The sequence below is a fragment of the Rattus norvegicus genome, chromosome 1, assembly GCF_021556685.1.
Source record: "Rattus norvegicus strain SHRSP/BbbUtx chromosome 1, alternate assembly SHRSP_T2T, whole genome shotgun sequence".
In the NCBI taxonomy this organism is placed as follows: Eukaryota; Metazoa; Chordata; class Mammalia; order Rodentia; family Muridae; genus Rattus; species Rattus norvegicus.
The window spans coordinates 9,320,501-9,343,308 of NC_141534.1; the positions used below are offsets into that span (position 1 = coordinate 9,320,501).

Sequence of the window (22,808 nt, forward strand, 5' to 3'; positions counted from 1 at the left end):
GACCCACCAGCTGACACATCAAGAAACTGAGGCTCTAACAGGTGAGGTATATAATGGTGTGTGACTGGTAGGTGGGTAACTGGTAGGTGGTGACTGGTAGGTGGTGACTGGTAAGTGGGTGACTGGTAGGTGGGTGACTGGTAAGTGGGTGACTGGTAGGTGGTGACTGGTAGGTGGTGACTGGTAAGTGGGTGACTGGTAGGTGGGTGACTGGTAAGTGGGTGACTGGTAGGTGGTGACTGGTAGGTGGGTGACTGGTAGGTGGATGATGCATAGATTCAAACCCAAATCTGCGTTCCTCCTAAACCTATGGGCTGTCTACCAGTGGTCTATTTAGGTGGTTGGTTGTGGCTTGTAGCAAGAACAGATATCGGGAGGAGCACAGGTAGGGGAAGGTGGTGCATCCTGGGTGCCTGGGTGGTCTCTAAGGTTGTGGAAGGCCATTAAAGTGGTTAGAGACAGTAGGTGCTGCACAGGAGTGACGCCACACCCTTGGGATCACTGTGTGAGCTTTCTATGTGAACACACGCAAGATGTGACACCCTGGGATCAAATGATGCCACTACCCATGAGCTACTGAACAAAGGACAAGGCTCTGAGGCCTACAGCAGCCAGGCACACATAACACAGTGAAGGGCAAGCAGGAGACACTGGGGAAGGGTGGGAAGATGTGTCTGTGGAATGAGCATATATTTCTCTTGGAAATCATCTGCCCTTTGAGACAGAAATAACACACGTACTGAAATGATGGCCTTTCTCTTTTAGTTATTTATTTTTTCGGACAAGATTTCACTGTATCTTCAGTTCTAAGTCCCCATAGTCCTCCTGCCTCAGCCTCTCACATTCTAAAATTATAGGCACGCATTACAGTGCCCAGCAGTAGCACACTTTGAAAATATTTTTTACATTTATTTATTTAGCGAATATGAGTGTGTTCATCTACCAGACTATGACATGCATGTCACAGATGAGCATGTGACCAGACGACAACATGCATGTCACAGATGAGCATGTGACCAGATGACAACATGCATGTCACAGATGAGCATGTGACCAGATGACAACATGCAAGTCACAGGATGAGCATGTGACCAGACGACAACATGCATGTCACAGATGAGCATGTGACCAGACGACAACATGCATGTCACAGAAGAGCATGTGACCAGACGACAACATGCATGTCACAGATGAGCATGTGACCAGATGACAACATGCAAGTCACAGATGAGCATGTGACCAGACGACAACATGCAAGTCACAGATGAGCATGTGACCAGACGACAACATGCAAGTCACAGATGAGCATGTGACCAGACGACAACATGCAAGTCACAGATGAGCATGTGACCAGACGACAACATGCAAGTCACAGATGAGCATGTGACCAGACGACAACATGCAAGTCACAGATGAGCATGTGACCAGACGACAACATGCAAGTCACAGATGAGCATGTGACCAGACGACAACATGCAGGTCACAGATGAGCATGTGACCAGACGACAACATGCAGGTCACAGATGAGCATGTGACCAGACGACAACATGCAAGTCACAGATGAGCATGTGACCAGACGACAACATGCAAGTCACAGATGAGCATGTGACCAGACGACAACATGCAGGTCACAGATGAGCATGTGACCAGACGACAACATGGATGTCACAGATGAGCATGTGACCAGACGACAACATGCAAGTCACAGATGAGCATGTGACCAGACGACAACATGGATGTCACAGATGAGCATGTGACCAGACGACAACATGCAGGTCACAGGATGAGCATGTGACCAGACGACAACATGCAGGTCACAGGATGAGCATGTGACCAGACGACAACATGCAGGTCACAGATGAGCATGTGACCAGACGACAACATGCAAGTCACAGGATGAGCATGTGACCAGACAACATGCAGGTCACAGATGAGCATGTGACCAGAGGACAACTTGAAGGAGTTGGTTCTCTCCTTCCACATGGGTTCTGGGGACTGAACTCAGGTCATCAAGCTTGGTGGCCAATTCCTTTATCTGATGCACCATCTTGTATACCCAGTAGCTCATTTCTTTAAAAAAAAAGTCACAACTAGAATATTTTCTGATAATTTAATTGAAAATTATATTTTTTATTTAAGAAAGTTATTTTGTTAGAGAGAAGCCTTCCTTATCAATAGCCTAGAACATTCTAATTTTTGCGCTCTTTTTCATCCTAGGAGAAACAGAATCAAAGGTGTCTAAAAAATGCAGTGAGTTTTTACCAATATCACTAGCATCTTCCAGGTATAAGACAAAGGGCAGTGCTCTCATTGTTCAAGCATAGACAGTGTGTCTCAGCTGATGTTGCCATGAACTCTGAACGGGTAGGGAAAGGAACTTGGAGACAGAGAAACAAAGAAGGAAAAACACTTAAAAAGCAATCCCAACGCTGGATGTGGTGCTTCATGTCCACGACCCAGCACCCAGGTAGCAAAGGCTGTAAGTTCAAGGCTAGCCTGGATCTCGTAGTTCAGTTTCAGGGAAACTAATTTAAAACTCGTTTACTTTAGAAAAAGTTAACTTGTTGACAAGGACTTGAGTTTCGAATCTTGTCATTGCTTCATTCTTAAAGCTGAAAGACATCAAGTACCTGTCAGCCAAAGGTTCTGAAACCCAGACCTAATTGCCCAGATCCTCATGACAACAGCCTGAATGCCCAGGTCACATCTTAGAACCTTCTGATGCAGGTGGTCAGGGATGGACCCTGAGAACATCTCTCTCTAAGCAGGGACCGGGGAAACGCTGATGCTCCTGGTCCAGGCCCCTCAGTCCCAGAGCTGCTGGTTCACACTGTAGGCTGTGCGGTATGCTGGTTGGCTGCTGCAGAGCGACAATGAGGCACAAGCATCTACCAAGGCTGGCTTTTTCATGGCACTCTGGAAAAATGATTCAACTGCATGACTTGTGAGAGAGGTCCAACTTTTTGCCTCATTGTCTGTGTTCTGAATCCAACCTTGTTTAATATTTTGGAAAATGTTACCCCTTTCGGTCCTGAGCTGAGTAAATATTTGGTCAGTTGTTAAGGATGAGCTGCAGAATGAGACCTAAAGATGGATCCAAATTCAGCAGGAAGACTGGGCACTGCTTTGCAGCTCTCTCCAGACTGTGATTTGTAATGGCCTTCAGGAGCCAGCAGAAATACCAGCCACTTGATCTATTAAGAAAAGGGTGAATGAACCTTTTCACAGCAGAATATATTTTTTCCACACCGACTCTTCGTTACACTTGGCGGTGCAAGGAGAAAGGAGAGACGGAATACTTTTCTGTCAGGAGGATTCTATATGGGCATTGTTCTCAGATGAATAACCCAGGAACGGCAAGTTTCAAACTGGAAGAAAGATTTTTAACAACCCATGTGGTTTGACAATCGACTCAGCTAGGGCCCAGGGAAGGTCAATGCCACTTACCAGGAAACCAGATGGTTACAGAACTGGAGCCGCAATAAAACGCAGACGCTCTTGACCCTAGACCAAGAATTTTCTTACCATGGCTTGCCAGTTCTCGTAGATAAGAACAATGGCGAATTGGGTCCTTGAGGTGTCTCAGTAGGTAAAGGTGCTTGCAACCAAGCCTGGGAACTTGAGTTTTACCCCTGGGGTATGGGATACAAGGGAGAAGAACAAAATCCCACAAGTTGTCCTCTGACCTTCACATGCATGAACACACACATGAACACACACCCCCACCCACACATGTCCACATGCATGCACAACACACACACACACACACACACACACACACACACACACACACACACAACGCATTTTAATAGAGTAATGAATTGGTTTTAAAAATGAAATCCAAATTCTACCAATTATAGAGTTCGTGAAGCACATTTCCTGCTAATGACTAAGCCAATTGGTCGTAAATGCTGAGGGAGCAAATAATAATAAGTAATAATAATAAATATTAGAAGGGGGCTCTGGAAAGTCCTTTTTTCCTTTCTAAGCATTTCCTAATGTATCTTCTACCGTGATGATTCAGACCCCCTGTACAAGGTGGCTAAGAAGTACAGAAATAGAGTCCTAATTATAATGAAATTGACATTTTTGTCAGGAAATTATCTAGGCAAACGTTATGGGTTTCATGTGTCTCAGCACTAAAGTCACTGAAGGAAAATTGGGACTAGATAAGACTCATTGAGTTGGAGCCCTGTAAATGAGAAGATTTTGTTGGATTACCTGTGATGGGTAATCTTGGCTGTCGACTTTAACGCATTTGAGAAGTGGGGACTTCAGTTGAGTCATTGTCTTTGTCAGACTGGGCTGTGGGCATGTTGATTGCTAACTGATGGAGGAAAACCCAGCCTGTTATAAGTAGTCCCATCGGGAGGTAGGTGGGTCTGGACAGTACAAGAAAAGTAGCTCAAGGGGTTGGGGATTTAGCTCAGTGGTAGAGCGCTTGCCTAGCAAGTGCAAGGCCCTGGGTTCGGTCCCCAGTTCTGAAAAAAATAAAAAAAAGAAAAGTAGCTCAAAGGGAGGCTAGGAGCAAGCCATAAACACTGTATTTTTGGGGTGTCTACTTCAGCCTCTGCTTGAATCTCACCCTAACCCCTGTCAGCGACCCAGTTGTGTATTCTGAAATAACTCCCTTCCTTCTCTAGTTGCTTTTGGTCAGTGGTTGATCACAGCGATAAAAAACTAACTAGAACAGGCCCTCAGATGGTGTTGGTGATGAGAAGAGCAGAGACCCTGCCCACTATTCTCGCTGTCTTGCCATGTGGTGCTCTCTGGCAGGTACTGCCATGGGTTTGAACTTGTCAGCTTCCAGAGTCATGAGCTTAATAAACCCCCCAACTTGGTAACTAGAAAGAATCCACAGGCTTGTTACAGAGGGATAAGATGGGGTGAGGGTCATAAAGCAATTTCCTGGGAATTGAAACACTCCCTCCAGTGGGTGGGTGTGGGAGGCTCATGAAACTCAAGATGTAAACAAACTCAGCAAGTCTAGAAAGGTGGCGGCTTAGAGGTTTCACCAGGGTCAGTTGACCTGTTATAGAAGCAGTCTGTGAGTGTTGGGGAAGGAGACTGACCAGAAGATGTGGGAGAGAGGCTTCTCCAAGTTGTCAACCAGTCAAGCTGTGTGCCAGTCATGCAGAGAGCTCTAGGGAATGCAGATTTGTGAGTGTTCAACCATGTTGGGGTGGACTTTTATAGCAGGTCATTGCATTTGAGCCATCCCCTGTCCCTGTCAGTAGCCCCTCAACCATGCACCTATATTCAACCCCAATTAACACTAATTGGCTCACTAAGCTGGATGTTAGTAGAATTGTGAGTTTGGTCTGTCGTGGATTCCCAATGTGTGGTGAGTTGATATTGTGCATCGTGATTCCCCAGGAAAGGTGAAGGCTCTCTCACAACAAGCACTGAATTAGAGATGCGCAGTTGTAAACCTTGGCTCAAGGTATGAAAGAACTCTGGAAAAATGCAAAGTGCCCAACAGTGAGTGTGCTGCAGTTAAGAGGAGACGTGCTTGACAGATGACCAAAGAGAGGGCCCTTAATACCCAGAGTGATCAGTGGAAGGCATGAGAAATCTGTCAGCATTTTCTTCATGTCCCATCAGGTGGATATGGGTATCAGTACGAGTTGAGAACGCTTGCATGGGTGGCCAAATGACAGCCAAGATCTGTTCTTAGGCCAGACATGACTTTTAATCCAGATTCTTACATTTAGTACTGATGTGACTTTGGGTTGCCAGGTAACCTCTATATGCCTCAATTTCTTTACCTGCACCGTAACAATGATAATAACTAACGTTTCCGTTTGTCGGTTCATTTTCTAGGAACTTACAAAGCATCCACCATGGGTTTGGCATATGATGGTGGAGAGAGCTAAGATCTCTGTTCTTCACGGATCCACAATTTAGAGTGTGCAGAGGGATTCAGAAAATATGCAAATATGATGAAGGAATTAAATTAATCGACAGCGATTAATGCTGAGAAGAAGATGAAACGATATCTCTCAGAAGATTTATAAGATGAGGGTCAGCTTTGAGACACTCTGATGAGGATCAGTAGAGTCCTGATGGCCATAATTACCTGCTCCTGCTGCTTTGGTGTGTTCTGGTGGAAATGGTATTTCAAGACACAGCTGGTGGCAAGGGTTAAAGGAAAGGAGGCAAGGAAGAATGATTGACAGCATAGTTTATGGTACAAAGGAAGTTCTCTGTAAGGGGAGCCATTGGGTCATTATTCATATTTTCAAAGCTTTCATGATTTATTAATGTCCCCTGTAAAGTAAACCCAGACACAGGCCATGGCTCTTCCAACCTGTGACACCAAAGCCCAGACCTTGCTATACAGGAAGGGCTTCATCCCACTTGGTTTACCCCACCTATTCAACACAACCCAGGCACAACCGGACATTAACAAGCAGATCATGTATAATGTAGATCTGGAAAGGAAGTTGGTCTAGGGGTATTTCAATTTTCATGTCATGACTAGAGGTTTGAAGGTTTCTTGGAGGAGCCTTAGGAGTCCTGAGGAACAGAAGGTTAGGGGAGGTGAGCAGGGCAGGACTCCAAGCCTTGGGCTCATATTTCAAGCAAGTGAGTTCCAAAGGTGTCTAGTTTATATTTTTCCCCCCACTGGAACACTGGGTTATGCTGAAAACACACACACACACACACACACACACACACACACACACACACACACACACACCACATCACACACATCACACATATCACAAAAGCCCAACAACTGGTAGTCACTACTAGACCCTCAAGCTTACCCAAGGTCATAAGTTAACCAGAGGTGACATGAAACTAGAACACCTCTCCCCTACTGTAGTCCTTTCTCCATGTGCTTTGTGACATGTCTATCCTGATGCTGACGGAAAGGGAACTTCCACTGGACTCTGCTGGTCAGTGTACACTGCCTTTCATAGATGTATCTGAGGTCTGATGCACTGAGAAGCCCACCTCTATTCCGTGAGTTTTTACAACAAATGTTAGACTTGCTTCCAGTTGCTTGCAGTGCCCAGAGGCTTCCTCTGCTGGGAATCAGGCGATGTTTCAATGGGACTCTCTCAGAGAATTTAGAAGCAATAGGAGTAATTTACGAGCAGATTACAGAAAGAGTTGACTTGCTTTTTTCCCACTTGAGGAGCAAGTAAGGTTGAAAATGGTGAGAGAGGCACCTACAGAAGCTGAGGTAAGAAAGCAAGAAAGCAGCAGTGGATTAGAATGCAAGAAAAGACACGATTTTCGAATGTAGGGAATGAAAAAGGGGTCCTCTAAACAGAAACCACTAACTTCACAATACAGAAGTAGCTGATGTTCTACTTAAACTCAAGTTTAGTGGATTCTATCATTTAATAATTCATATTTACAACTTAATACTCTTGCTCTTTGGAATATCGTATGACCGTAGGAAAGAAACACTTAGAGATGTTGTAAATGCATGTGATGAGATAAATTTAATACAATACTTCTTAAAACATTAGGAGCAGGTTTAGAGAGATAATGGATTCTGCAAAGACTTGAAGAGGCGTATGTTCCACACTTGCATTAGGGAAGTAAGGCAGGAGGTTTGGGTCACATGGCAACAACTCTCCTATTTGAAAAGAATGGTAGGAACGGAGGAAATACATCTCATTGTGATTTGTTCACAAAAGGGAATACTGACATCTTAAAACGTACTCTACCATGTGTCCACGCTCAGCTGCCTATTCTTGTGTATTTATCCTCCTTTTGGTGATTTGTTTAAATTTTCAAGTTCAAGTTAATCTCGGGAAGGCTAACAGGTTCTTTTCAAGGGAGAATAAAGATGTTCCCAAGTATCCTACCACTACACGGAGAAGCCAACTCCCACAGAAGACCACCCCACCCACATTACTACACTCACACTCTGTGCTGTTCATTTAAGCTTCTGAAGAGCAGTGACTTCGCAAACAAGGAGACGCGGCTAGCACTACACACATTAGAAAAGGCAGGGGCTGAAACAAGCTACGAGTCCTCCATCCCAGGGTAGGGTGTGCAGAGTGTGGCTTCGTGCAGGGCAGAGGGGGTTATGGATCACCACAGTCCTGCCGGAACAGAGTCTGCTATGCTGGGTTATAACATTGAACTATAAATATGGCCACCATTGTATGTGGCCAGCAATCCCACTTTTGGGAACGTATCTGAAATCATCAAATGTATGAGGAAAGTCCCATAAAAAAATCACAGTTTTATAATGGGTAAATTCTAAATTTTTTAATTCTATTCAATGAAAGATGCTTGGATATGAGGAGCACAATATAGCAAGGATTCTATAATCTAATAACTCATATTCACAATTTAATGCTCGTCTCTTTGGAGTATCATCCAACAACAGGAAGGGAATCTGTGGAGACATGGAGAGAGTAAGATGTATGTGATGAGCTAAATTTGAAAAGCCAATCAGCAGCAGTAAATTTAACACAATGCTTAGCAGCAAAAGCAAGCGGAAGGATCCAGAAGGAAGCAGAGCACGACAGCCACAATGATGGAATAGTAGGTAATATTTCCCTTCCCTTACCTTCATGCGCTGTGGTTCTGTCGCCCTTTAGACAGTAATAATAAAAACGAGAAGAGAGTGACTGAAAACACACAGCAGCTGAGGAGGAAGACATCGGAGGTAAGGAAAGCCCAAACACACTTGGGAACTTTTTATGGAAAAGTGCTTTTGTTATATTTCTTTAGCATCTGGCTAATAGTAATGATTTGTTAATTCAATAAACTAGTTTATTTTAGATGGGGACTTAGAAAGTTTCCAAATCAGAGATTTACTGTTCCACACTCATGGAGGTCTTTAGAATTTCACATAAACAAGGGTTCCTCTGTAAACGTACTAAAGGAACACCTAAAAATGATTCACACTGAAAGCTAATAATAAAATAGACCTACAAAGGGTCCAGACCAACCGTCTGGAGAGAGCGCAAACATCCAGTCACACAGCACAAGTGCCTTGTAATAGGCCAAAGTTCACTGTTGGCAACTGAAGAACAAGCATCTCCACCAAGAAGGGCCAACTGCTTTCTCCTGCGGTTGATGAGACAGAGAGGGAAAGGGATCCGGAGGTGGGAAAGAGCCAATTCTGAGATCAGGCTGATTCTGCTCCCCTACCTCCAACGAGACTGCGACTCAGACAGCCACCTGAGAAAACACGCTGGGTTGATCGAGTTTGGGTAGTTTGGGAGTTTACGCTTTGTACCAGGGTCACAGTTTTTAATCGTCTTCCTTAAACCGCACTGGTTCCTAGATTCCTTCTCTTTCGCCTTGGACCAAGCACAGATGGAACCGAGCTTGTTCTTCCTCACAGTGCTCTGTGTCTTCCGTGGCACTTGTCATCCGACGCTGGCCGTGGACGGCCAGGGGATGCCAGGTGACTCTGGCTGGACTGAGCCAGGCCTTTCACGACTAAATGCTTTATGCTACCAGGGTGAGACCTCTGCATTCAGCCTAACCCACACCACCAATTCCAGATTCTGTTTCCCCGGAACTCTGTTTCCCCGGAACTCTGTTTCCCCGGAACTCGGTTTCCCCAGAATTCTGTTTCCCTGCGTCCCCTTTCCTGGACATTTCTTTGTCAGCCATTGGTTCTGAACTGCAGGGAGTAGATACGGACTGTGACTGACTATCACTGAAATCACAACCAGAAAGCTGGGGTTACAGGATGTCACAAAGTCTGAAGGCTTAAACTCCCAAAGGACTGCCAACACGATAGCCAGAAGTTCTGCAATCCAATGTGTGTAGCAATGCCTGGTGACAAGCCACTGGTGGCTACTATGGTGGCTTTATCGCTAGTGAGTCTTCCGTCCCTGCACGAGCTACTTTTATTACTGAGAAAGCCATCTGTAAAATGATGAACTCCATTAGAGGCTCTCCCCGCTGTCCTTCTTTCTGGCTCCAATGTTGCTTGAGTCCATATCAGGAGTGGCCACTTGTTCCCTTGTACCTGGAGATGACAGGGGTAGGGAAGCCCTGACCACTGCTAGCAAACCTTGGCAGAGTCCTTCTGCATCCCAGGGTGGAGTCCTCTGCCCCTGTCAGCTGGCATTTGCTGCTACTGCTCTTTCTCCATTGCCCTGATTTCCCTGATGGGTCAAACCAGAGGACCGAAGGCATCCCGATAACATCAGACAGTCTTTGCTGAAAAGAATCTCCAAGAGTGGACCCTGCCCTGCTGCTAAACACCAATTCAGCTTGTACAGTCTCCCTGGCAACAGAGAAGAGAGTAGTAAGGGAGTGTCATCTGCTGAAAGTTTTGTCCCATCATTCAAACAGGTTTCAGAGCCTCTCAGCGCGGTGCTCACCAGGACTTGCCTTTTGTCCTTCATTCTCCTTCCCCACACACCTGATGACTTCCCCATTTATATCCCGCAGGAATCCTCCATGAACACAATGCAACTCAGAGAAACCCAGAAAAGCCCTGGACCTGATCCGCCAGTCTTCATAATCAAAGAGCTTGAAAGCAGACATATTAGAACTCTGTATAGAAGAATGGGCAAAAGGGGGAGTCTACTGGAGTGGGGATTGCGGGAACAACAAGAAAACTGACACTAATTTAAACCAAGCTTCGCTCAACAAATAAGACTTATTCATCAGAGTTGGAGAAGGTTACATGTCCATCAGAAAGGCTCAAGGCCACAGGGCCCGAGAGATGAGACCACCAAAGGATAACTGCTTTTTAACTAAAATCTGGTTCCTGAGATCATGCCTTCACTTCTGCATCATGCATGGCTGCTCTATAACTGGAGTGGAGAGTGAGGATAGAGACGGTGAGGCCTGAGAAACCTGAACCGTTTGGCATCTGGTCTTTTACAGGGGAAGAAAGGCTAACCGTTGTCTTACAGTGTTAACTTATTAGAGTAAGGAAGTATCCAGGTCAGGAACACTGGACAGAGAAGACCACCAAAGGCGAAAACATTTGCTTTTCTCATGGTTCCTGCCTCTCAGTCACTTTGTGGGTCACAATGGCTGCATGGACTCTAGTCACCAAACCTAAAATCCAGGTCAAACACAAGAGGGAAAAAAAGGTGGTTGGGGGGGTCCTTTCCTCCATGAGAGTCAGCTCCTCCATTAACTGACCTTCCTGGTAAGTCCATAAAACTTCCATTTATTTATGTATTTATTTATTTTCCATACCCTATTGTCTGACTACAATGGGAGAAGATGCTCGTTTGTTTGTTTGTATGCTGGCTTTATTCTTGGGGAACTACATAACTCAGCTAAAAATAGGGACCCGCTGTATTGGAGAAAGGAGAGAGAAAATGTTGGGTTCGACCTGCAGCAAACTTTGTTGCAAATTCTGCTTAGTGATGCCACAAGTAGCAGGATGTTTGTGCAACCCATACCCTTCCCATTTGAGAGAAGAACATATGGAAAGAATTTGCTTCTGTTTGCTGTGTATCGGTTGTGCGTAGACATCAAAAAAGTAGCACCCTGTGCCCCAGCCACCTTTCAACTGGACATACCGAGCGGCCACCATGACCCTTGCACAGGGTGAGGGACATAAACTGTAGTTACCCCTAACTTCTGTCCTCGGGGTCCTGAGTCAATGTGGGATCAGGAGCTGTAAATACATAATGGCCATGTGTGTGGAGACAGGGCAATAAAGTTCACTGATCCAACAGAGAAAACACATAAGAAAGGTGTAAGACCAGTTAAATGCTAAAGGAACAGTTGGGCGGAGATTATGCCGTAATGAAGAAAGGAATCCCATTTTAATATCAGGAAGCGGCGTATACAGAAGCCGAAAGAGATGAAAGTGTGAGTATACGGATCCCGGACGCCGTGGTATGGGATGGAGGGCAGGGGGGGTCAGTCTGAGATGAGCAGAGAGCGCTCCCTGAACGGAAGCAAACTCAGCATGAAGGCCTTGAATTGAGTCTGGGTATTACTGAGCACGGCTATCATGACTAGACATGACTAATTAACGTTACAGAACCATCATTCTGGTCAGTGGAGGGGGTTGAGGGGCAAGATCAGGTGGGAAGACAGGGAAGATGGTTTCTCTTTACCTCCGTCACGCATTCTGCCCGCTTACGTAAAGTGGGACTGTATGTTGCTGTGTGGGATCTGTTCACCAAACAGCTAAGTAAAGAGATAACTGATAGTAAGACCCAGTACTTACCTAACCGGAACGGTTATCCTGAGAAGTCCCATCCCACAGACAGAGTGAACTGGGCATCAGAACCCTGGAATGGTTTGCTTCTACGCTCATGGGCAGTGGGTGGTGGAACAGAACTTGCATTGAGCTCTCCTGAGTCCGAGCCCAGGGCTCTTCCTGAGGCATGTCAAGGGCAATGAACATTCCAGACTCAACCTGTCACCCATAAATCCAAGGCAGCCAGCCCCGCTTGCATGCTTTGGCAGCCGCATATCCTAGTGGCATTAGTATAGGAAAACACTGAAGCATTTCCCTTCTGCTGCTTTCTGAGGCACGATATCAAGAGCGTTTTATTAGGCTTTGGCAAAGTCTCTTCGTAGGAAAAAAAAATCAGGCCTATATTTTATTATTCTTTTGTTTGGTGCTGTGGCACCTATTCGAACACTCATAAAAGATCTATCTCTCTATCCTTTCAACTCTCTATCTGCTTATAGCCCACCTCTAATTCTTTGCACCTGGAGCCCCATGGATCCTCAATGCCTTTGTTAAAGTCTCTAGTCAACAGAAATTTACAGTATTTTAATTTGGCGTTATTTTTATAATTTTTACCTCAGGAAAAAAAATCTTTCCAGATGCCCTTCGATCCTTAAGCTCAGTTTCAGTTAAAACTATCCCGCATTTATTATGTTATGTGATACACAGTCAACGCACTTAAAGCCCTGCCCGTTATTGGCCCATTGTTTCTGTCTTTTCTCCAGAGTAGACAGTAAAATCCTTACCTTGGGTTCCTACACTAGTTCAATACAGCAAAGATGAAAACTGTGGGGGACTGGGAGAAAAAGCCATCAGTAGAGAACATGCCTTTGCACCCCAATTTTATATCATTTTACAGGAAAAACCCCAACTGTGTTAGGCTTAAACATGAATAAATGTCTTCTTTTTGCTATGGATCTCCAAACAACAGACAATAAGTATTTATAGAGAACCACATTGTATCGAGTAGCACCTGTGGCACGTGTCGGGTGCTGAAGTGTATACTGTGTTACAGAAATGACAATGAAGCCTCAGTACTTAAACAAAAAAACACAGACAGAACATTTCAGCCTTGCTGTCCTCTGCTGGGGACACAGTTGCATGCACTGCCCACCACTGAGCCACACTGTTGTGGAGGACGAGATTGGGCGATTAAAGTATCTAAAACCAAGGACCAGGTTAAAGCAATGATCTGTACCACAGGGGCACATCCCTAGTTACCAATACGCGCCCCTTAGGTTCAGACCGCTGAGGGAAGACCATTTGAGTCTGAGGCCAACTTGGGCTACATAGTATCCAAAAGAGGTAGGGGAGGGGGGATCTTTTTACCGACTACCAAATTAGGAAGGAAAAATAACATAAAAAACACCATAGCTTTCACCACGAGAAATTTACTAATGTGTGCATTTTTCTTTGATATCTAAGTGAAATTAAATTTTTAAAATATTTATAAGGAAAAAAAAAGCACTGAAAATTGTTAATAGTGTTTTTGCCATACGGATTTTACTTCACAAGAAACACTGAGCGTCTCAATTTCCTTCGGCTTCTTACATTTATCAGTACAGGTTAATTCCATTTTTACTATCTCCTGATAAAATTGATTTATGGCACTATGGTAAATCACCCTGTAAGTGAATTGACCGGCTCTCTGTGGTTGAATACCACTAGTCTTCTTCCTGTATAAAAACCACTTCATTCTACTGTTTTACAGGCCTAGCCATCGCAAGGTTCTTTCAAGCACTGCGGAAGTTTTCCTTTTTAATTGTTTTATAATTGATATTCTCTAAAACTTTCATCTCCTCCTCCTTTTTGTCAAGGCCCTTCACTAATTTTCTTTTCATTTGTTTATTTCCTTTATGTGCATTTGCGGAAGCCCCAGGGAGGGAAGTGGGTTAGCTAACAATTCATTCGATTCCTGTGCATAATTATTTAAAGGATGGGATGAAGAAGCAGGGGTTGGGCACTCAGGTACTCTGAGCTCAGTTCCCAGTGTGTATGGTTCCGAAGTGAGCAGAGCAAGGCACCGCATCCCCTGATCTGAGGCGAAGGACCAGAGAAACTAGTGAACAGGCTGGAGAGAGAGAGAGAGCCAATCAGAGAACTGTTGGAGTGGCATGCTGCTTCCCTGAGAGCACCCCACCCTGATTTCTGTTCACCTCAGCAATCTGCCTGAATTATAAATGGAGATGGTTGGTGTTGGTGGTGTTGGTTTGTGCGCTCTCTCTCTCTCTCTCTCTCTCTCTCTCTCTCTCTCTCTCACACACACACACACACACACACACACACACACACACACACACACACACACACACACATCAGAGGAGATCATTTTCCAGAAAAGAAGACTGAATTTGAAAATAGCTGGGGAAACTAAAATACTTCAGAAAGGCATCTGAGAGGTAAATTATAAGCTCTGACTGTTTTCGTAGGGCTCCCCTGATGAACATGAAGGGGAGAGTTTAATTTTTATCTTTGGCAGTGGAGACTTGATATCATGACGTCGCTGTTTCATGACGTCGCTGCGCTGATTTCATGACGTCGCTGCGCTGATTTCATGACGTCGCTGTTTTGCCGGATGAAGTTGAAGCATCCTTCTGCTCTCCCTCGGTTACAGCCTTCTGCTCCTCAAAACTCTCCTCAGGATTGAGCCTTGACAGGCTAGCAGACCCAGTGGCACTGACCCTTCCTGCTCTTGACTATACAACAGTTGTGAGCGCATGCGTCACCCCGTTTTGGGTATCTGCAGCCATCCATTTCACGGTGGATTCCTGGCTGTGTTCCCCATGCAACTGGAGGAGCTCAGCTGCCCGTCCCTTCTGCTGCCAGTGCTTCTCACGGGGGCCTCTGAGTGCGGTGGGTGGAAGTTGCTACATCTGATGACTTCACGATGAGTGTTGCTTGAAAATACTATAGAAAGAATAAATTGACTTCCTCGTTCGGTTTTACCTGTGTGATGAGCTGTGGACTGCGTCCATCAGAAGATGTAGGAATTCATTTCTCGGAGGAGATGTTCCCAAGGCATAGGGGAACATCCATGGATGGAGGCCGCCGCAGCAGCAGCAGCTGCAGCAGAAGCAGCCACCCTCTTAGCTGCCACCTTAGCATGCTTTCTTAACACTGTCCTCCTTTCCTTTTGTCCTGAGTTTGGCTAAATTAGACACATGGGCACTTTCCCTTTGCCATAGAATGAAGAAGATAGGGAATTAGAGCAACGAGTCCATCTACTCAGAGTCTGAGAGACGAAGCCTTCCAAACTGAATGAACAGGAACATCAATGTTACATCTACATTCAGTCAAATGAGTTATAAAAAACTAGGATGAGCTCCTCTAACCTCCCTCTAATCTGTCCTTAAATTCACCCTCAGGATTAAACCCCAGTTGATTTTCATTTATTTTGCATTCTATGGACAAGAATATGTAGCCTGTTTCTAGTTGTCTGTTTTCGTTTTTCTGCTATGAGAACCCAAAGACCTGATGTTATTCTTTAGATAGGAGGGTCTAGACAATTGTATCAAGTGTATAACTACAATTGAAAAGCATACACATTTGTACGTGTGTGTGTGTGTGTGTGTGTGTGTGTGTGTGTGTGTGTGTGTGTGTTACAAGAGGTCTAAACTGAACCCTTTCTACATGTAGCTACACCACCATTCGCTTAGACGGTTGCTTTCTGTAAACATGCTTTCCTACAAAGCTGCTGCTCGCTGCTATGGAAGCAATGCCATTAACAGAAATAACAGTGGTGCCACAAATCTTCAGGGATTTTTTTTTTAATGGAAAGGAAAATGCTAGGACTAAAAATATACTTTTTATTTGCAACTATGGGAATACAAACAGCAGAAAAACACAAGATGGGTGTATAATTAGGATGTGGAAGGTATTCTATGGTGGTTTTAAAGAAAAGAAAGTTCATGCAATGAAATCTCTGGAGCAAAGAAAGAAAAAGAAAGGGACTGGGGATTTAGCTCAGTGGTAGAGCGCTTACCTAGGAAGCGCAAGGCCCTGGGTTCGGTCCCCAGCTCCGAAAAAAAAGAACAAAAAAAAAAAAAAGAAAGAAAGAAAAAGAAAAAAATCACAAAAGAGAAGGCTGAAAGGGAGTGGCATCTTCTACAAGTTTCTTCAGAGCACACCCAATGCAGAATCCTTACAGGTCTGGGTAGGACAGTGATGTGCAGCCACCCTAAGACCTTTTGGGCTTATGTTATGGATGACACCACAGACCCTGCACCCCCAAAGAGAAACAACTACCAACTCAGATACCTACTCACAATACCGTAATTGTTAACTGTCTATCCTGATTGACGTGGAATTTATAGACGTCACTAACATGTATCAAGGTATGCAAGCGCTGGAATATAAGAGAAACATTCCCTCGCTTTCAGGAAGCAAAAATAATTCATTGTTATAATGGGAGGGCGCATCTTTCAGGTATGGGATTTAAAGGAATAGTTTCAGTAGTCAGATTTCCATCTACCATGTTGGTCCTGGAGATGAAATTTAGATGGCTAGATTTGGAGGCAGGCACCTTTACCCTCAAACCATCTCATTGGCTCAACACTCTATTGTCAGTGAAGCTATTTAATGATTTCATACCTGTATAAATTGGGTTTTGGTCACTTTGGCCCTGTCCAACGCTTCTCCTGTCCTCTCACTACTTTTCCCTTCCAAATTCATGTGCTCATTTTAAAACCTACTAAGTCCACTTAGTGCTGCTTGGATGAGATGGGTATGGTACTGTTTGCAGAGCATGGACGGCTTGTCACACACCATCTGGAAAGAAAACTGAATCTCCCCCACTACTCGGCTTTAATAGCTCCTCACGTAATTCTGGGACTCCAGGAACACCTCTCAATGCTGACATTGTGGTTGTTTTGATTGTGCATAGGTCTCGGGAAGACAAATGCAGATGATATGAGGTCACTACAGCACGTTCCTCTTTATCTCAGCCCTACACATCAGTCCCACAGACTTCTGAAGGCTACCAACATCAGAGACCCAGGTCATTTAGATAATTCCTCTATTAGCATTATTAGCAGTGCCCACAAAATGGTGTTCCGCATGCTTAAACTTAATGATCTTATTATGCTAGCTGTAAATTTTTTTTTCTTTTTTTCGGAGCTGGGGATCGAACCCAGGGCCTTGCATTTGCTAGGCAAGCGCTCTACCACTGAGCTAAATCCCCAACCCTAGCTGTAAATTATTAATACCAATGTTCATCCATAAACTTTTGTTGCTGAAATTTTTTAATCAGTTATCTTTTTTCCTTTCTTCTTTTCTTTTCTTTCTTTCTTTCTTTTTTGATCTTTTGCTTTCTTTGCAATTTTTAACTTTTAGGTGATTAAGACGAGCAATTCTGTTTTCTAGAACTCATGCACTGAGAGGCTACGGTACAGTTGTAGTAGAGAAGCAAAGGCTTCGCTGTATCTTTCTTGTCTAATAGAAGTTTGGGAAATCCTAAGAATTCAACGGAGCAGATCTGGCTCCCTTCCTCTCTGCGAGCTGTCTGGTTGTTACCGTTCCGATTTATAAAGTTGACTGTGCTCTACCTAGGATGTTTTTATTCACTTAAAATTGTCAACAGTGAATGGATTTAAAATATTATTCAAGATTTGGTAATGGGGAAATATTATAGTTAATAATTAAAAACCATCCGTAGGGGGCTGGAGAGATGGCTCAGCGGTTAAGAGCGCTGACTGCTCTTCCAGAGGTCCTGAGTTCAAATCCCAGCACCCACATGGTGGCTCACAGCCATCTGTAATGGGATCCGATGCCCTCTTCTGGTGTGTCTGAAGACAGAGACAGTGTGCTCACGTACATTAAATAAGTAAATCTTTAACAACAACAAAACACCTATCTGCAGAAACAACAAAGAGGGGGTTGGTTATGGCTTAAACTAGACGTAGGAAGACTCCATGCCAGCATTGCATCAGGACCCCGTGATGGTAGAGACCTGCTCGCCAGTCATGTTCAATGGACAGCAAGGAACTCAGTTTTAATTTTAGCAGCTAACGCCACGTCACACACATGGCTGTGTCAGCCTTCACTGATCTCTTGGATCTGATAGTACCGCTGGGCAAACAAGTGAAGCAAGTGTATACTGCGAAAGGAAAAGCGAAGCCATGGTGTCTCGCTTCTCTACAGACAGATGAACAATACATGCAGATGCTATCCAGTGATTTGGAACACTAAACCTATGTAACAGTTAAAACCGTATTTCCGTTGGCAAGTCCATCAAAATGGATTCCTCGGCTGTGCTATCTGTAAATGTTCACGGTCAGCACTTACCGTCATCACCATTAGCAGCAGCGGCAGCAGTGGAATTACTTTTACCCTACAATCTGTCTTTTATTAAAAACTTCAGTCTCAAGAATTCTTTGCTGTTGGCTCCAAGTCCGCATGAAGGCCCCGGAGTGTTGTAACAGTACATTAATGCAATATTACATTAATCAGTGACACCACAGACACACACGCTTCTAAATTAAAACAACTGGAAGAATTCACATCTGTGTTGTACAGGCAAGTGTGATCCCGATTTGGCAAAAACGCCCCATGCTAGATTCGGCTGTTCCGAAACAAATTCAGTCTGTGTATTTTGTATCAACTACAGAAATGCGGGGTGAGCAAAGGTAATGTGTTTGAGCATCTCTCATCGACCACTGGAACGTAGAACGTCAAGATAACGGGCTGCAGAATCTCAGACAGACATTCCTCTCCAATTAATTCCTCTTCTAAAAGGTCTTCATCAAAAAGTTGCAAATGAAGCTGTGAGAGTCCCTTTAATTGAGCAGCAGTGAGACAGAACCCCATCAGGGAAGCTTTGAATACCTGGTAGGCTGTCCCCTGTATGTGGCCAATTTTGGTTTCAGAGGAGGAGAGCAAGAGACTATCTGGATAATTTGTAGAAAGCGGATTTCACGTCTTACTACTGAAACCTCTCGGCTCATGGCTGGTCAGCTCTGGGAAGCGAGCCACAGCTCAGCTTATTTTCCAGGGCTGTAAAAACACCACCCTTCGCCTGCCCCACCACCCTGGACTACCCAAGACTCTGGCATACTGTATGAGGTATGCCAAGAACAGAGACAACATAAACCGGGTGGTTTGGCAACGGCACCTTTATATAGAAGCCCATGAACCACGCCAGTGGATCAGTGACATGGGTCCAGTGAAAATGAAGAAACAACCTGGAGGTGACATCTGTGGACAGCAAGAAAGCATGCAGTGCCTTCATCATGGGACAGGCTCTTCCTGGATAGTCCCGGATGGCTTGAACTCTCTGGGAATCAGTTCTTCCAACTAGTATTTTCTCTACCATGAAATCCCCACCTGAACTATTTTCATCTTCAAGGCAGACATATCCTTCTGTGCTTCTAGCAATAAATGCTATGCACTTACTTTGAGTTTACTATGGGAGAAGCATTTTCCTTGAATCTGAGCTGGTCTTGATGGGCCACGAGCTGTAGTGAAAGGAGTGTTCTGGAATTCTGAGGCAGGTCTCCAGAAGCACTGTAGCCTTTCACCAATCTCTTGCCGTATAGCTCTGGGAATTATAATCTGTCAGTAAGAATGGAGCTACCCAGAGGAGGCACAAAGCCACATAAAGGAAATCTGTGCAGAGTTAAAGCTGTACATAGGCTTCTAGCCATCCCAGTGAAAGGACAAGATCATGCTAGTTATATTTACCTGGTGTTGATAATGTCTATAACAAAAGAGGCCACCCACACAATTACACACGTAGGTAGTTCTGAGGTACAGAAAATGGTTGTTCAAAGTGACTGATGATGGGGACACAACTGTCTCATCTTATCCACTCCTCACCTTCCATGGTTTTAGTGTCTTTAGTCCATGGTGGTCTGTAGCTTTAAAAATTCCAGAAAAAAAATAACTCACAGCTTTCAAACAGCATGTCTGTCATCCCGAGCATGTCATTTAGCCAAATCAGTCTTCTGATGTGAAAATGGTACATGCTCTCGCTATCATTATAAGAAGACCAAGGAGAGTATTAAAAAAAAAGTATTCTGCGAGAGACCGTATTCACGAGATTTTTATTACAGAACATGATCGCTGTTTTAGTTTTTAATTCCTTACAGTGCCTGATCTATAAAATAAAACTGCATGGGGATATGAATACATAGGAAAGATATGATACACTCACGTATAATTATTCTCCGTGGCTCAAGCATCTATTATGGCACTGTGCACGCATCCCCTTCCATAGGAAGGACGACGGTCGTTTGTTATACGGTGATAAACAGAGCACTTCCTAACTTCTAGCTTTCATTTTTCTGCTGGCTCCTAGTTCAGTTACAAATCTTCTCAGCCCTCCCCTGAATTAAGTCTTCGTTATAGCCTTGGAAAATACATAGCCAAAAATCTGCCTCCCTCCATGGTGGCCATCGTCATACACAGGAGCCTATACCTACCTACAGCTTCCATGTTCCTCTCACTTCCCACTTTTCACAATCTGGCGTTCGCAGCCTCCATTGTGAAATGGTGGAACTCCCAAGTCAGGAAGAACCTTAAAGGCCATATACCGTCTAGGCATACGTCCTCGACTGAATTCCCTTCCCGAAGGTTTCTTCTAAGTAACAAGTGTCTCAAAGCTGCTGTAGCACGGTCAAGGAGCACGCCACCTGGTGTCACCTCAAATTGCTCATTCTATCTCTGAGTATGAAAGATGACAAAGCACTGGCTTTGGAAGCATATTATAACGTTCTACTCACGGAGATAGACGGCTGAGTGATTAAATGCTTGCTGGACAGGCCTGAGGACCTGAGTTCGGATCCCTAGTACCAAGTCAAAGCCAGGCACAGAGGTACCCACCATTAATTCCAGCACTGGGAGAGGGAAGAGGCAATCTTCAGGGCTCACTGGCTAGCTAGTCTAGCCAAAATAGCAAGTGCCAGCAAGAGGACCTGTCTGAAAAAGAGTGTGGAGGAGCAGCCGAAGTAACCATCCCACCATTTTCCTCTGCTTTCACATATGCTACGCAGTGGAGCTCACCACAAGCCCTGTCGCATACATGCATGTGTATGCCACCCCCTTTTCAAGTTTCCCTTCACTGCTGTGACTACCGCGGGGAACTATGGAAGCGTTTGTCATAGTTGAGTAAGGCATGGATTATGCAGTGGGGCAGGTGGAAGACCATGTTGCACACATATTCCAGTCTAAAATGTTACAATGTTACACATAAAATTAGTCCATAAAGTCACAGGATAGATATCGATGTCACTTTCCTTTCGACACAGAGAGCTACAGTCTTCCCTTCTGATAAAGTTTGGGAAGCCTGCACCCATATTATTGGGTTTAGCATTTGAGAGCCCAGGAGGCAAGCCACTAACCACTTTGGTCATCCTGGTACTCCAACTGCCAAACTTCAGAGACCCAGACGTGAAAGCGAAGGAGAGGAGGACCCAAAGCGTCCAAACCACACATTCTTCTGCCAAGATCTACCCGATCGTCCCTGGGATAGGAAGGATGTCCAACGTCATGTTTCCTTCTTCCCCAATCTTCTGCTGACAGGACTGTCGGGCTGTCCTTCTCAGGGAAAGAGTGTGTGTCTTTCGAAAATTTGCCTTATTATTAAAGGGCACACACAGAACAGAACCCCAACTCTCCCATCTCTTATGAGTTGTAAGACCCGATTTCAGAGGTCAATAACCAGGAATTTACACATTTTCTGCAAGTAGCCTGTCCCTGACACTAAAAGCCTTCTGGATACAAGGTAAAAGGCAACTATGAAGGAAAAAGCCCCGAAACAATGGTTAGAGTTCTAGAAGAGAAACCTGGTCTAACTAAACCGATGTGGGAGCATTTGCTTTATTCCTGAAAAAAAAAAAACCACTGTTAAGTTATATTGATGGAACATCTTACATCAACAACAACAACAGAGAGAGAGAGAGAGAGAGAGAGAGAGAGAGAGAGAGAGAGAGAGAGAGAGAGAGATTGATTTCCAAGTGACTCATGAAGTTGGGCCAAAGGACCAAAGTTTAAATGGGATGTAAACATAAAAATTGATTTAGACGAAACAGTGGGGGAGCAAGGGATCCTCCAGGAAACTAGGCAAAAAGAAGAAAGCCCAGCCTTGGGCCTGTGAGTATTCCGCAGAGGAGGGAAATTAGAGTAGACTCTAGAGGAAAACCAGAGAGACTCCCGAGGCAGAGTGGCCAGTTAAGTTTTTAAAAATTGCAGAGCCAAGGGATACAGGAAGTACTGAAGTGGACAGCAGCGCTTAGCATGGCAGACCCCGATGGCTCTGCCCATCTGTCCTGGTAAGGACAGCTGCTGGCCAGTTGACAGACTAGCCCTCTCACCCCCCCCACCCCCAAAAATGAGTGCTTCATTCAGGAGAGACCCTGCCTCAAAGGAATAAGGTAAAAAGAGATGCGTGAGGATGTGTGACACCCTCCTCTGGCCTTTGTGCGCACAAGTGTGCACATCTGCACACCCACGTACAAAGAGTTAGTACTCAGTGTGCGCATGTTGGGGCGGAGGTAGGGGAGAACAGAGATTCTCATACCCATGACTCACGTCATCGTTAATGTCAACTGAAATCATCACGTCATTTCCGTTGTGACGCAGTCATCCGGACTCCCATTTGCCAACAAAACTGCCTTTCAAAACAATCTTTCCCCTAATCTCCAGTAGTAAACTCTACATCAGCCTC

General features: G+C 44.7%; 1 protein-coding gene across 6 annotated transcripts in view; it reads right to left on the bottom strand.

The window, feature by feature from the left end:
* Aig1 (androgen-induced 1) overlaps positions 1–22,808 on the bottom strand; it is a 230,092-nt gene that overhangs the window by 116,347 nt on the left and 90,937 nt on the right. Inside the window, exon 4 of one of the 6 annotated variants that reach the window (XM_087651517.1) lies at positions 8,224–8,368. The exons of the other annotated variants lie outside the window; for them this stretch is intronic. Within the exon in view, the coding sequence (XP_087507643.1) occupies positions 8,249–8,368 (120 nt within the window). The 3' untranslated portion in view covers positions 8,224–8,248. Of the gene's footprint in view, positions 1–8,223; positions 8,369–22,808 lie in introns of those variants that run through there. 6 annotated transcript variants of the gene reach the window in all.